General features: G+C 38.7%; 1 protein-coding gene across 13 annotated transcripts in view; it reads right to left on the bottom strand.

Moving 5' to 3' along the window:
- Positions 1-15,055, bottom strand: part of CDC42BPA (CDC42 binding protein kinase alpha) — a 310,508-nt gene that overhangs the window by 134,321 nt on the left and 161,132 nt on the right. For all 13 annotated transcript variants that reach the window (XM_045796507.2, XM_087859422.1, XM_045796498.2 and 10 more), the window contains exon 11: positions 4,479-4,601. In XM_045796507.2, coding sequence (XP_045652463.1) covers positions 4,479-4,601 — 123 coding nt within the window. The remainder of the gene's footprint in view (positions 1-4,478; positions 4,602-15,055) is intronic.

Here is a 15,055-nt window from a genome sequence, read left to right on the forward strand (position 1 = left end):
AAAGAAGCTCTAAAAAGGAAATATATGGTGATAAACACCTACATTAAAAAATGAAAGATCTTGAACACCTAACTTTATACATCAAACAGCTAGAAAAAGAACATATTAAACCTAAAGTTAGCAGAAGAAAGGAATTAACAAAGATCAAAGCAGTAATAAATGAAATAAACACCAGGAAAACAAAAAAAAAAGATCAATGACACTGAACTAAGAGATTGTTTTTTGAACCGAGAGTCAAAATTGGCAAAACTTTAGTTAGGCCAGAAAAAAGAGAAGACTCATATAAATAAAATCAGAAATGAAAGAGGAAACATTTAAATGGGCAGCACAGAAATACAAAGATCGTAAGAGACTACTATGAACAATTACATGCCAGTAAACTGGATAACCTAGAAGAAACTGATAAATTTATAGAAACATACAACCAAATAAGACTGAATTGTGAATAAATTAAAAAATCTAAACAAACCAAAAATGAAAGAAAAACCCAGGACCTAATGGTTTTACTGGTGAATTATATCAAACATTTTTAAAAGAATTAATACCAATCCTTCTCAAACTCTTCTTAAAAATGGAAGAGGAGGAAATACTTCCAAACTCATTTTATGAGGCATTACACTGATACCACAGCCACACAAGAGGCACCAAAAGCAAAAATCAACAAGTGAGACTACATCAAACTCACTTCTTAACAGTAAAGGAAACCATCAACAAAATAAAAAGGCAACCAATATTCACAAATCATGTATCTGACAAGGGGTTAACACTGAAAATACATTTTTTAAAAACTCAAAAAACTTAATGGCAAACAATCCAATTTAAAAAATGGACAAAGGATCTGAATAGACATTTCTCCCAAAGAAGACATAGAGATGGCCAACAGGTACATGAAAAGGTACAACATCATGAATTATCAGGGAAACGCAAATCAAAACCACAGTGAGGGATCACCTTGTACCTATCAGAATGGCTGTCGTTCAAAAAACAAGAAATAACAAATGCTGGCAAGGATGTGCATAAAAGGGAATAGCTGTGCACGGTTGGTGGAAATGTAAATTGGTGCAGCCACTTTGGAAAACGGTAAGAAGGTTCCTCAAAAAATTAAAAATAGAACTACCATAGGATCCAGCAATTCCACTTCTGAATATTCATCTAAAGAAAACAATAACAGTGAATTGAAAAGATATGTGCATTTCCACGTTCGGTGCCGCATTATTCACAATAGTCAAGACATGGAAGCAACCTAAATGTCTACTGATGGACAAATGGATAAAGAAAATGTGGGGTCTATGTACAATGGAACATTACTGACACGCTGAAATGAAGAATAGTTTGCCATTTGCAACAATATGGATGGACCTTGAGGGAATTATGCTAAATGAATTAAGTTAAAGAAAGACAAACACTGTATGATCTCACTTATATGTGGGATCTAAAGGAAAAAACAAACAAACAAACCCTGAGCTCAGAGATTGGTGGTTGCAAAAGGCAGGGGTGCAGGGCGAGTTCATGGGGTAAATAAAGGTGACCTACAGGTATAAACTTCCAGTCTTGGGGATGTAATGTACAGCACAAGAACTGTAGTTAATAATATCGTACTAGATATTTAAAAGTTGTTAAGAAGAGTAGCTCTTAAGATTTCTCATCACAAGAAAAAAAGTCTGTAATTATGTGCACTGATGGAAGTTAAATGAACTTCCTTTGGTGATCGTTTCACAATATACACAAATACCGAATCATTATGTGTACACCTAAAACTAATATAATGTTATATGTCAATTATATCTCAATAAGAAAACAAAAAAACAGGGGCGCCTGGGTGGCACAGCGGTTGGGCATCTGCCTTCAGCTCAGGGCGTGATCCTGGCATTATGGGATCGAGCCCCACATCAGGCTCCTCTGCTATGAGCCTGCTTCTTCCTCTCCCACTCCCCCTGCTTGTGTTCCCTCTCTCGCTGGCTGTCTCTATCTCTGTCAAATAAATAAATAAAATCTTTAAAAAAAAAAAAAAGAAAAAAACAAAGGAACAAAAACAAAGACTGATGGACGGACGGACGGAAGGAAAGAAGGACGGGAAAGAAAACCAAAGGCCAAAATCCCTCATGTACATAGATGCAAAAAATCCTTAACAGAATACTAGGAATAAAATTCAGTAATATATAAAAATAATTACACACCATGACCAGTGATGTATATATTCCAAGGATGTAAATTTGGTTCAATATTTCAAAATCAACCAATCTAATCCACCATATTAACAGGCTAACTGAAGAAAAAAAATCACATATTTATATCAATAAATGATGAAAAAATATTTGACAAATTTCAACAACCATTTGTGATTTAAAAAAAACCAACCTCAGGAATATAGGAGTAGATGGGAACTTCTTACTTGATAAAGAGCATCAATAAAAAAACCTATAGCTAATATTACAGTCAAGGGTGAAAGACAGAATGCTCTCCCCTCAGAAAGCCAGGATGTCTGTTCTCACCACTATTCTTCAATACAGTGCTGCAAATTCTAGCCAGGGCAATAAATAGAATTAAAAAGCATACAGCATACAGATCAAACAGGCAAAAATACAACTGTTCCTATTTGCAGATGCGTGACGATCGCACAGAAAATCCAAAGGAATCAATTTATAAAAAGAAAAAAACCCTCTTCAAGCTAATAAGTAAGACGGGCTTATGAGGAAGTCATCCCAATCCATATTACCTCTTTGAAGATAATCACTGACCATCCCAGCTGGTCTTGTGTTCTACTGCTTTTTCAGTGTCAAATAACTGTAACAGATTCACTGCTATTGATGTTTTATTGTTGATAGCAAAGTGAAGGATTCTGCTTATCATATTCCTAATCTACCCTAATTTTAGAAAGATAAAGCTATAGAAACTTGATAAAGAGGTATCTCTTAAGAAGAGAGCCACTTAAAAAAATAGAACAGCATGAATTATCAAATTTAAGAGCTCCATGTGTATTTAATACAAGCAAAGTATTAACGTGGCATTTTAAACAGTCCTTTTTATAAAAGACCCTGTATCAGATTCTTTCTTCTCCTTCACTTACTTTGGTCTTAAAATAGTATTTCTGGAGGTCTGATGATCCTAGCTAAACTACTACCTTCTTCCTCTCTCTCCTTACACTTAGGTAAGGTGCCATGCCTCTAAACCCTGCAAAAGGCTCCCATTACATTGACAGAAAAAGTCAAAAACCTTGTAACAGTAGGTGAGACTCTACCAAACAGGCCACAGGCCCTCCCCACCCCTTTACTTCTCCAGCCTCACCTCCTCCACTCTCCCCTGCTTGCTCCTCCTGCTCCAGCCATGCTGTCCTCTGGGTCCTAACTGCACTCATGAGGCACATTCTGACTTCAGGGCCTTTGCACTGGTTGGTCCTTCTGCCTGGAACATGTGTTTCCCATTTAACTGCATGGCTAAGCTCCTACCTTCTTCAAGTTTTTGTTCACATGTCACCTCCTCAATGAGGCTTACACCCAGACCACCCTAAAATTATAAAACTCCTCCTCCTGTACTTCTGACCCATTCTCCTCATTCTGCTCTGTGTTTAAGTACTTACCGCCTTCTAACATACTGTATCATTTACAAAGTTATATAGTTATTTTGTCTGTTGTGTGCCTTCCCCCCCAGCAAAACAAAGATTTTATTAATTTTGTTTGGTACTGCATCCCAAGAGCCTAAAACACCACCTGGTACAGAGTAGGTGCCCAATAAATATTTGTTGAATGAACAGAATAAATGCATGAATGGATATAATAGGCATATCAACAGCTGTCCAAGTTAATTTTAATTAAATCTCATCAACAGGCCGAAAGGAATTGTTATGGAGAAAATAAATTTTCACATGCCTCTGTGTTTGCATACATGTGGTTCCCTTGTCCACACGGTCCTTCTTCCTCACTCCTAACACTCTTTCCCCTTTTCCTATATATGCTCAGCCAGAAAGATTCCAACGAAACATCGCAAACTAACAGGTTCTTCCAAAAACATCAATCTTTGTTAACTTAAACCGTGGTTAGGTGCCCCTCCTAAATGACCCATGCTTCTTTTTCTCACAGCCTCTCCACTGTATTGCAAATCTGTTTTTTCACCATACCAAAATGTGAGCTCCTTGGAAGCAGAAACTTTTTTTTTTTTTTTTTTTTTTGAGAGAGAGAGAGAGAGACAGTTGCACATGCGGGGGGTAGGGGGCGGAAGGACAGAGGGAGAAGGAGAATCTCAAGCAAACTCCCCACTGAGCATGGAGCCTGACAGGGCTCAAACCCATGACCGTGAGATCATGACCTAAGCTGAGATCGAGAGTCGGACGCTTCACTGACTGAGCCACGAGGCACCCCAAGCAGAAACCATTTTTACTTGCCCTTCCCTCACGGCCACGGAGTTCACATAACACATGACAGGCACTCAAACATTTTTTAAAAAACCTACTAAACTGAATTAATAGTGAATCAGAAATTTACCTCTTACTTGTTTCCTTAGTTTTTCAATTTCTTCTTTTAAGGTTTTTATTTCTAAATCTTTGCTTGCTGTCAGTGGACCGTCAACAGTTGAATACTGTAGAGCCTGAACAGTCTGTGTTGACTCTTAAAAAAAGAGAATAAAAGAAAAAAATGAGTAATAAGGCCACATTTTATATTTTTAAAACCATGAGCAATATATTTCTTTCTAGAGAAATCTTTATATAATTCTGATCAAAACATCTACCCATCGACAAAAAGCATGTAAACACATCACAATTAAATCTCAAAACTCCAATGCATGATTCTTTAAAAGTATAACAGATGTAGGAAAGGATCTGCCTACTAACTTGTGAGATTATCCATTTCAAACACGGCTGGTGCATTCTACCACTGAGCCAACGACCATTCAGCCCCCGTTCATCCTAGCAGGAAGTGTCATCATATGATAACCCCAAAAACTTCCTGGGTCAGATGATGCATTAAAAACAGAGTCTGGTGTGTTAAGGGTGGTTTAGAGATTTAATAGTCAACCATAAACAGTGCAGGGGTGGGGTGTTTAGGGGCACTGAGCGTCCCCATGCAGGTGAAAATCTGTATATAACTTCTGACCCCAAAACAACTACTGAAAGCTTCCTGTAGACCAGATACAGTTGATTGATAATACTTTGTATGCTCTATGTATTATACACTGTATTCTTACAACCAGATAAGCTGAAAAGAAGGAAATGTTACTGAGAAAATCATAAGGAAGAAAAAACACATCGGCTGTACTGTATTTATAAAAAAAAAAAAAAATCCACAGGACCCACCCAGTTCAAATCCGCACTGTTTCAAGGGTCAAGTGAATACAATACATAGAAATGCTGGTCCCCAAATTTTATGTATGAAAGTTGAAGCCCACCCACTTACAGATGACTTCGGCTCATTGATGTAGTTAAAATAGAGATTATTATTCTTGAGGTTCTAATCAGAAGATGCAAGGTATTTAAGAAACATTAACTCTACTGAGGTTTATTCCCAGATATTATCAGAAGATATGGAAACAAAGAAAACTTTAAAGCATTTTATCAGAAATGAAACCACCCTGGTCCTAGAATAGTTATTGTGCTATCTTATGGAGGGTTTGCAATAGTATCTCAGCATAATTTCTGGTTAGTACAAATCATTGCTGATTGCTTTATACTACTTATATTATTTATATATTGCCTTATGTAACATATTATTGCTTATATGCCATATTACTTATATGTATAACATATGTTTTATATATGTGCGTATGTACATATATGTGTGTATATTTTATGTGTGTGTATGTATATAATATGTATAATATATATACACACTCACATAGGTGTATATACATATGTATATACTCACACACACACATATACATATCACACGTAACTCCAGCAGACAAGTAAAGGGCATTTTAGTAGACTGGGATTTATAGGATGGACAGAGGGAGCAAAGATACACACACACACACACACACACACACGAGCTCCAAAATACTGTGGCCTTCAGAAGAGGGAGACTTTCTAATTAATTATCGCCATCTGTACGGAGAATAGGATCATGATCTTCATATGCATAAACACTGGTTAATTTGAATTAAAGGTGTAAGATGTGCCTATCGTGCATCCAATCATGATCTTCTACATTGAGTAAGTACTTCGTATACTTTTCCAGTTCAAAACATCGTAAATATCAATGCATTTGTACTTAATATTTTTAAAAGAACATCCTTTATTTGTTTTTAAAAGATATCTAAGGGGGCGCCTGGGTGGCTCAGTAAGTTAAGTGACCAACTCCTGATTGTGGCTCAGGTCGTGACCTCAGGGTGGTGAGATCAAGCCTGGCCCGTGCAGGGCTCCATGCTCAGTGCTGAGTCTACTTAAGATTCTCTCTCCCTCTCCGTCTGCCCCTTCCCCCACCACAGGCACACAAGTGCATGCATGCTCTCTTTCTCAAAAAAATATATATGTATTAGAAAGATACCTAAGTGAAGAGCAGAAAAAGGGAGATATAAAAATAGCCAGTGGATACTACTAACAGTTCCTTTTCCTCCTAGACTCCACATCCTGCAGGGTGTGGAGGCGGGTAGGTGTCCTAGCTCTGCTTTGCTCCCTCTGTCCACCCTGTAAATCCCAGTCTGCTAAAATGCCCATTACTTGTCTGCTGAATATCCATTGTCTTGCTTATTCTGTCTTTGGCTAACAATTTCACACATTGTTCACTGCCCTTCTTTCATTACAACCCTTTTTATTATTCTTAGTGACTTTAACACCAAAAACAGACAATCCACGCAACACTCTGGCTTCTCGGGCATACAAATCCCCCATGCAGACACGGGTGGGGCTTTTTACCCTCTTGCTTGTGAACCGAATTCAGGTATCAGACTACAATGTGCACTGACAAGACAGGCCAACCGAAACTGAAGGTGGTTTAATCAGAGGTGGGGGACCCACTCTATGCTGCCAGTACAGGTTAAGAATTAGGGGTGTGACCTGGCGAGAACTAACAGTTCCTTGAGAAGATGTCCACTAGGGGGCTTCCTGGAAAGGTGTAAGTCTCCCACAGAGTGAGAGATGGATGAAAGGAAGCGAGCCTTCTTTTGGTCGCCACATGTGTCCAGACATGATCTGGAATTTTGGGAGTATAGTAGAATCATGAGAGGAAAGGCATGAAAATCAGAGAGAAGCTAACCCCACTATCAGCACTGAAATGGTCTACTTCTGACTTCCTACATGAGATAATAAATCTGTATTATTTAAGAATTCTATCATTTGCAGCCCAAAACAACCTAGCTGGTCTCCAGCAAAATCATGAAATCTACCAGTCACACCCTAGACCTGTGGTCTCACCTCGTCTGAGCTTAGAAATGAATAGGTGTGCATACAGCAGGGAGCGGGAGGTGCTGACACAGGTATAGCTAGGAGATGGCTAAAGGTATTTAGTGTCTGGGGACCAAGAAAGCTCAGTATCTTACAGAATGTGAAAGTCTCCCACATCAGAGAATCGCCCTGCCCCAAACGCCAGTAGTTCGCCTACTGAGAAATGCTACTGTACACTTTTCCGTTCTTTAGTAACTGTATGGCCTCTCAAATCTTGATTTCAAGTACACCATTCTCTCTCATCTTTACAGTGTGCTCAATCCAGGCACCACTTCAATGATGCTCATTCCCACCAAGACATCAAATCCACTGTCCTAATGCTATTCAGTTTTCCCCTTTTCTTCCTTATATACCCAGGTTGGGTTCCATGGTCCATCACTACAATGGACAGCTCTGCACACACACCTTCCATCTCTCTGCCCTCCTCTCCTCCAATACGCCCACCCTAGAAAACCCCAGTCTTGGCTGACTCTGATTCTCCTACTTGTGCTCCCACCCTGGAAGCTGACAACGTAGCTGAAGAAAACAGTTTCTTCAAATTCATGTCTACTGACATCGAACAGTTGGTGATGACTGGCAGTCCTTAGCTGTGTCTCTAGACCATTTCCTCTTCTCTAAGCTGACCATTTCACATATTCTTTTTCTTGTCAAACATCTATTACACTCTTCACCTTCCTCATTCTCAGCCGATGACCCTGCTTTGTATCTGATTTTGCACTGGTCTCCTCAAAGTAAGCGCTGCACGGCAAGTATTTTTCTCATGTTCTGCTCACTGTTACATCCCCAGTCATGTGCACAACAGGTCCTGGGTCATCAGTGTTCAAGAAATAGCTGATAAATGGATGAAACAGCCTGATGTAAACCTATGCCACTGCATGAAACAGGCGTTAATACAAAAAGGCAATGATCCCACATTTTCATTGCACTTGCCTGGCGCAAATGATACCAATCACACATAACGATAGTTTCTAAGAACATGTTAGATAATTAAAAACATCAAAAAAGCCTGGTATACAGGAATTTCTCATTCAGAATAGGAAGGAGTAGGAAGCACCAGGTCTCTCACTCCTGCTGCAAAAAGTAAAAATATGTAACTTGCAAAAATCTTATTTTTACAGAAATCACGTATCTGAGAAAGCAAATAGGACTAAGTACAATAAAACAGAGGCACGAGCCATTCTGAGGCGAGAAGACTGGCAACTGCCTCTGACTTCTGAATTTTACCCGGTTCTGTGAGCCGGCTGAGGCTCCAGGTTGCCCTAAATTGAAGGATATCACTCTGGAGTGAAAACACATGACAACTTCCGGAGAATGGGTGGGGCTGCGGAAACAATTTGGAAACCTCGAGATACCTAAATATGTGGTGCTACTTTCGTCGTAGTGCACTTGTTGTACCTGGAGACTACAGGGGAAGTTAGCAGCTTCTAAAACTCAGACTGAAAGTATTAGAGTATTTCAGAAAAAAAGTCTTGCCCAAGGAAAAGAGTCTGTCTCGAATACATGGCCAATCTCCCACTCAACACATTTGCCAGATATAGAAACGGCACAAGGTAGGAAGCTTAAGCGCAGAATAAATCTCGGACAGTTGACGGAGTGAGGAAGAGAGAGCCCCAGTCAGGCTCTGTGTAGATCTTGCTTTGTGATATTTGAAACCGGAGGTAAGTTGAGTCCAATGAAAACTGCAAACCAGCCTTGTCCTAGCTCCTTTCCCAGTTAGACAGAGCACCAGGAGAAGCCAAAATCTTGTGCTACAGCGCCATCTTTTGGAAAACAAAAGAAAGGCTTCTGATTGACAACCTACTGAACCCTTAGAATCCAAGGAAACAAAAGCTTACCTAAGCAGGAAAGGTGTTTGCTACTTCAGATGTGACAGCAGAGGTACATTCCATGACACACTATGAAAAAAATCACAATAGTAGGGTTTCACAAAAAGAAAAGGCCTATTCTGCAGCAACCAAACTCAAAGACACAAAACACTGTGTTCTCACTGATGAAAGATACAAAATAGTGGTTATGAAGCAATTCAATGAGCTACAAGAAAACTCAGAAAGGCAATTCAATGAACTCAGGAATAAAATTAATGAAAGAGGTTGAAATTATGAGAGAGAAGCAAAAATTCTGGAGCTGAAGGACTCAATATATGAGTCCTCTTCAGTGCATTGGAAAGCACTGGAAACAGCAGATCGGATGGAAGACAGAATACTCGATTTGGAGGGTGGGAATCTAGAAATGATTTGGGTGGGAGAGGAGAGAGAATGGAGATTTTTAAAAAGTGAAAAAATGCTACAAGAGTTATCATACTCCATTAGACAAGCAAACATAAGGAAAATGGGGATACCATGGGGGGGGGGTAATTTATTTAAAGAAATAATAGTTGAGAACTTTCCAAAACTGGGAAGGGAACTGGACATACAAGTCCACACAGCTGAATAGAACACCTTCTATCTCAATGTAAAAAGACCTCCACTAACACACCTTATAATGAAACTGTCAAGAGTCCACGGTAAAGAATTTTAAAGGCAACCAGGGGGTAAAGGATGTCACCCACACCACCAGGGTATCAGCAGATTTCCCGGGAGAAACTACAGCCCAGGAGAGTGGGGTGATATACCCAAAGTACTGACAGATAAAAACCATCAGCCAAGAATATTCTATCCAGCAAAGCTATACTTCTGATATGAAGAAGAGATAAAGGCTTTCCAAGACAGACAGTAGCTGAGGGAGTGCGCCACCACCAGACGTGCCTTACTGAAAGGAGCTCTTAAAACTGAAATGAAAAAATGAAAGCACACAAAATTCTGATTAAGATTTTAAACAAGACATTCGAATTAGAGAACTGTAACTTTATTTCAGAATAACGTTGCATACTTAATTGCAGCATAAATGTTAAAGGAAAGTGATATTAAAAATAACTGTACTACAATTTGGTAACAAATTCATAGCAAAAAAGAGATAATTTGTGACACCAGAAATATAAAGGGAAGTCGTAAAAGGATGGAAACTTTATAGGTGAATGAAGGTAAGCTGCCATCAGCAGAGAAAGGACAAGTTTATCTAGGAGACTTTTATACTAACCTCATGCTCACCACATGGCAAAAATCAAGGGCAGAGACACAAAACATAAAAAAGGGAGAAGGAGCAAATCACCACGGAAAACCACCAACTGGAAAAGGTAGAGAGAAACAAAAGTTAAAAGAAACAATGGAGACAAAATAACCAGAAGGCAAAAGATAAATTGGCAGTAGTAAGCGCTTAAATATCAATAATCACCCCAAACGTAAACGGACTGACCTCACCAATAAAAAGGCACAGAGTGCCTGGATGGACTAAAAACAAAAACAAAAACAAGGGGTGCCTGGGTGGTTCAGATGGTGAAGCATCTGACTCTTGATTTGGGCTCAGGTCATGATCTCAGGGTCATGAGATGGAGCCCTGTGCTGGGCGTGGAGCCCCCTCAAGATTCTCTCCCTCTACCCTTCCCCTCCCCTTGCTTGTGCACGTGCACACACTCTCTAAAAATCAAAAACAAAAAAACAAGACCCAAGTATATGCTGCCTAAAGGAGACTCATCACTCGGAAGATACACACAGTCTCAAAGTGAAGGAATGGAAGGTAAGATTCCAAGCATCCAAGCTAACGAAAACCAAAACAAAGTGGGAATAGCCATAATTACATCAGACAAAATAGACTTCAAACCAGAAACGGAAACGAGTCAAAGATCACTATATAATAATAAAGGGGTCAATGCATTAAGAAGATATAATAATTGTAAATACATGCTGCTAACACCAAGCACTTGAATATATTCAGCAAAAACTAACAGATCTTAAAGAAGAAACAGACAGTATGATAACGGTAGGTGGTTTCACTTCTCCACTATTAGCAATGGATGAACCGTCCAGACAGAAAATCAGCAAGGAAATGTTGCAATCGATCCCTACTTCAGAACAAATGGACTTGGAACAGACATTACAGAACATTCCATCCACCACCAAGTGCACACAGGACATTCTCCAGGACAGATCATATGAGACGACATAAAACTAATGTTAGAAAATTTAAGAAGAAATTATACCATCTTTTCTGACCAGGATGGTATGAAATTAGAAATTAACAAGAGGAAAGTGAGAAGATCTATAAATATGTGGAAATTAAATAATTCTGAACAACCACGGGGTCAAAGAAGAAATCAAAAAAGAAATCGAACTTCTTAAAACAAATGAAAATGAAAATACAACATATCAAATTTGTGGAATGGATGGATTAAAGCAGCTCTGAGAGAAAGTTTATAGCAACAAATGTACATTCTGAGAAATTAGAAAGATTTCAAATGACCTAATTTATACTTCAAGGAACTTTAAGAAAAATAACAAATTAACCCCAAAGTTAGATGAGAGGAAAAAATAAGGTTCAGAGCAGAAACAAATGAAACAGAGACCAGAAAAACAACAGAGAAGATCAAAGAAACCAAGAGCTGGTTCTTTGAAAAGATAAACCACATTGACAAACCTTTACACTAAGAAAAAAAGAAGAGACTCAAATAAAATTTAAAATGAAAGACATTACAACTGATACTACAGAAATATATCAGATCATACTGGACCACCATGAACAATTATAGGCCAGGAACTTACATAACCTAGAAGAGATGGATACATTTCTAGAAACACACAACCCACCAAGACTGAATCAAAAAGAGACAGAAAGTCTGAACAGACCAATAACGAGCAACGGGATTGAATCAGTAATCAAAAACCTCCCAACACAGAAATCCTTAGGAACTGACAGCTTCACCGGTGAATTCTACCAAACATTTTTTTTAAATTTTTTTAAAGATTTTATTTATTTATTCGACAGAGACAGAGACAGCCAGCGAGAGAGGGAACACAAGCAGGGGGAGTGGGAGAGGAAGAAGCAGGCTCATAGCGGAAGAGCCTGATGTGGGGCTCGATCCCATAACGCCGGGATCACGCCCTGAGCCGAAGGCAGACGCTTAACTGCTGTGCCACCCAGGCGCCCCTCTACCAAACATTTTAAGAAAAATTAACAACAATCCTCCTCAACCTCTTCAAAATAATGAGGAGGAAGGAACACTTCCAGACTCATTCCATAAGGCCAGCATTACCTTGATACTAAAAGCAGAGAAGACAACCACAAGAAAACTATAGACCAACGTCCCTGATGAATACAGATGCAAACATTCTCATTAAAATACTGGCAAGCTGAATTCAAGAACACATACATAGGATTATATACCATGACAAAGTGGGATTTATCCCTGGGATGCAAGGATGGTCCAACATATGCAAATCAATAAATGTAAAACATCACCCCAATAAAATGAACGACTAAAAAAAATCACACGATCATCTCAACAGACACAACAAAAGCATCTGAAAAAAATGCAACATCCTTTCATGATAAACACCCTTCACCGATTGGATATAAAAGGAACATACCTCAACAAAATAAAGGCGATTTGCAACAAACCAACAGCTAACCTCACACTCAATGGAGAAAAACTGAAATCTTTTCATCTAAGATCAGAGAAAAGACAAGGGTGCCCACTCTTTCCACTCCTACTCAATATAGTACTGGAAGTCTTAGCTGAGCAGTCAGGCGAGACAAAGAAATAAAAGGCAGCCAAATCAGCAAGACAGTAAAATTGGTGCTATTTGTTGATATGATTTTATATAATCCCAAAGAGCAAACCAAGATAAAACTGCTGGAACTGATTAACAAATTCAGTAAAGTTGTAGGATTCAAAATCAACACATATAAATCTGTTGTATTCCTTTACAGTCATGATGAAACATCTGAAAAAGAAAAGTATCCCATTCACAACAGCATCAAAAACAATAAAACACTCAAGAAAAAATTTAACCAAGTAAGGGAAAGATCTATACAACGGAAATTATAAGAGTTTGCTGAAAAAACTGAAGATGACACAAATGGAAAACTATTGCATATTCATGGATCAGAAGAATTAATATCGTTAAAGTGCTTATACTACCCAAAGCCACATACAGATTTAACATAATATCCATCAAAACACCCAAGGGATTCTTCACAGAAATAGAAGAAACAATCCTAAAACTTGTTGTGGAATCACAAAAGATCCTGAAAAGACAGAGCAGTCCTGATAAAAAGAACAGAGCTAGCGGCATCACGCTTCCTAATTTCAAACTATACTACAAAGCTACAGTAATGAAAACAATATTACTGGCACAAAAACAGACATGCAGACCAACAGAACAACACAGAGAGCCCAGGATCAAATCCTGGCATATATGGTCAACTAGTATTCAACAAGGGAGCCAAGAACACCCAATGGAGAAAGGACAGTCTCTCCAACAAATGGTGCTGGCAAAACTGGATAAACACATGCAGGACAATGAAAGTGGGCCCCTCTCATGCCACTCACAAAAATTAACTCAAAATAGATCAAAGACTTAAACATAAGACCTGATAGCAAGTTTCAAGAAGAACACATAGGTTAGAAGCTCCCAGACACGGGTCTTGGCAATGATATTTTGGATATGATGCCAAAAGCACAAACAACAAAAGCTAAAATCAACAAAGGGGACTACATCAAACTTAAAAGCTTCTTTCTGTAAGGCAAAAGAAACCACTAGCAAAATGAAAAGACAACCTACAGAATGGGAGAAAACTTCTGCAAGCAATATATTGGATAAGGGGCTAATATTCAAAATATATAAGAACTCATACAATTTAATGACAAAAAACAATCCAATTTTAAAAAGGACGGAAGAACTAAATAGAGGCTTTTCAAAAAAGTACTTCAAAATGGCCAACAGGCACATGAAAGATGCTTAACATCACTCATCATCAGGGAAATGCAAATCAACACTGCAATGTCACGATGCTCAAACTGTCAGAATGGCTATCAAGAAGAAGACAAGAGACAACAGGAATGGAGTGAAAAGGGAACCCTTGCACACAGTCGGTGGGAATGTAAACGTGTCCAACCATGATTGAAAACGTTATGAAGTTTCCTCAAAAAATTAAAAATCGATCTGGCAGACCATCTAGCAATTCCACGTCTGGCTACATACTCAAAGGAAATGAAACGGGATTTCGAAGAGATACATGAGCCCCCATGTTTACTGAAGCATTATTCACTGGAACCAGGATATGGAAACAACCTAAAGGCTCATCAATGGATGAATGGGTAAAAAAGACTGGGTACAGGCTGAATAATTCAGCCACGAGAAAGGAGAGTTTCCTGCCATTTGTGACAACACGGATGGGTGGACCTTGAGCACACGACAGTCAGACGGAGAAAGACAAGCACTATATGATATCACTTATATGTGAGATCTAAAAAAGACAAACTCATGAAAAACAGAGAGTAACACTGTAATTATCAGGGGATGGGGCAGGAGTCGAGGCCAGAGACTGATGCTGTTTAAGGTACCAACTCGCAACAAGTAGAACTAAGTCACAGAGATCTAATGCACAGTGTCATAAATACAGATAACGATGCCGTGAATTATTATACGTATATGCCAGAAGTACTGAACATCACTACAACAGTCTTATTACAGTATACAAACGTATCAAATTAACAAGGTGTACATCTGAAATTTATACAATGATATACGGTAAATATAAAAACTCAAACAACTTGCATCACAAAGAAGTAGTAATCCACATGCAGAG

This window comes from Ursus americanus, chromosome 2 (assembly GCF_024610735.1).
Source record: "Ursus americanus isolate L20-20 chromosome 2, mUrsAme1.1.p, whole genome shotgun sequence".
NCBI lineage: Eukaryota > Metazoa > Chordata > Mammalia > Carnivora > Ursidae > Ursus > Ursus americanus.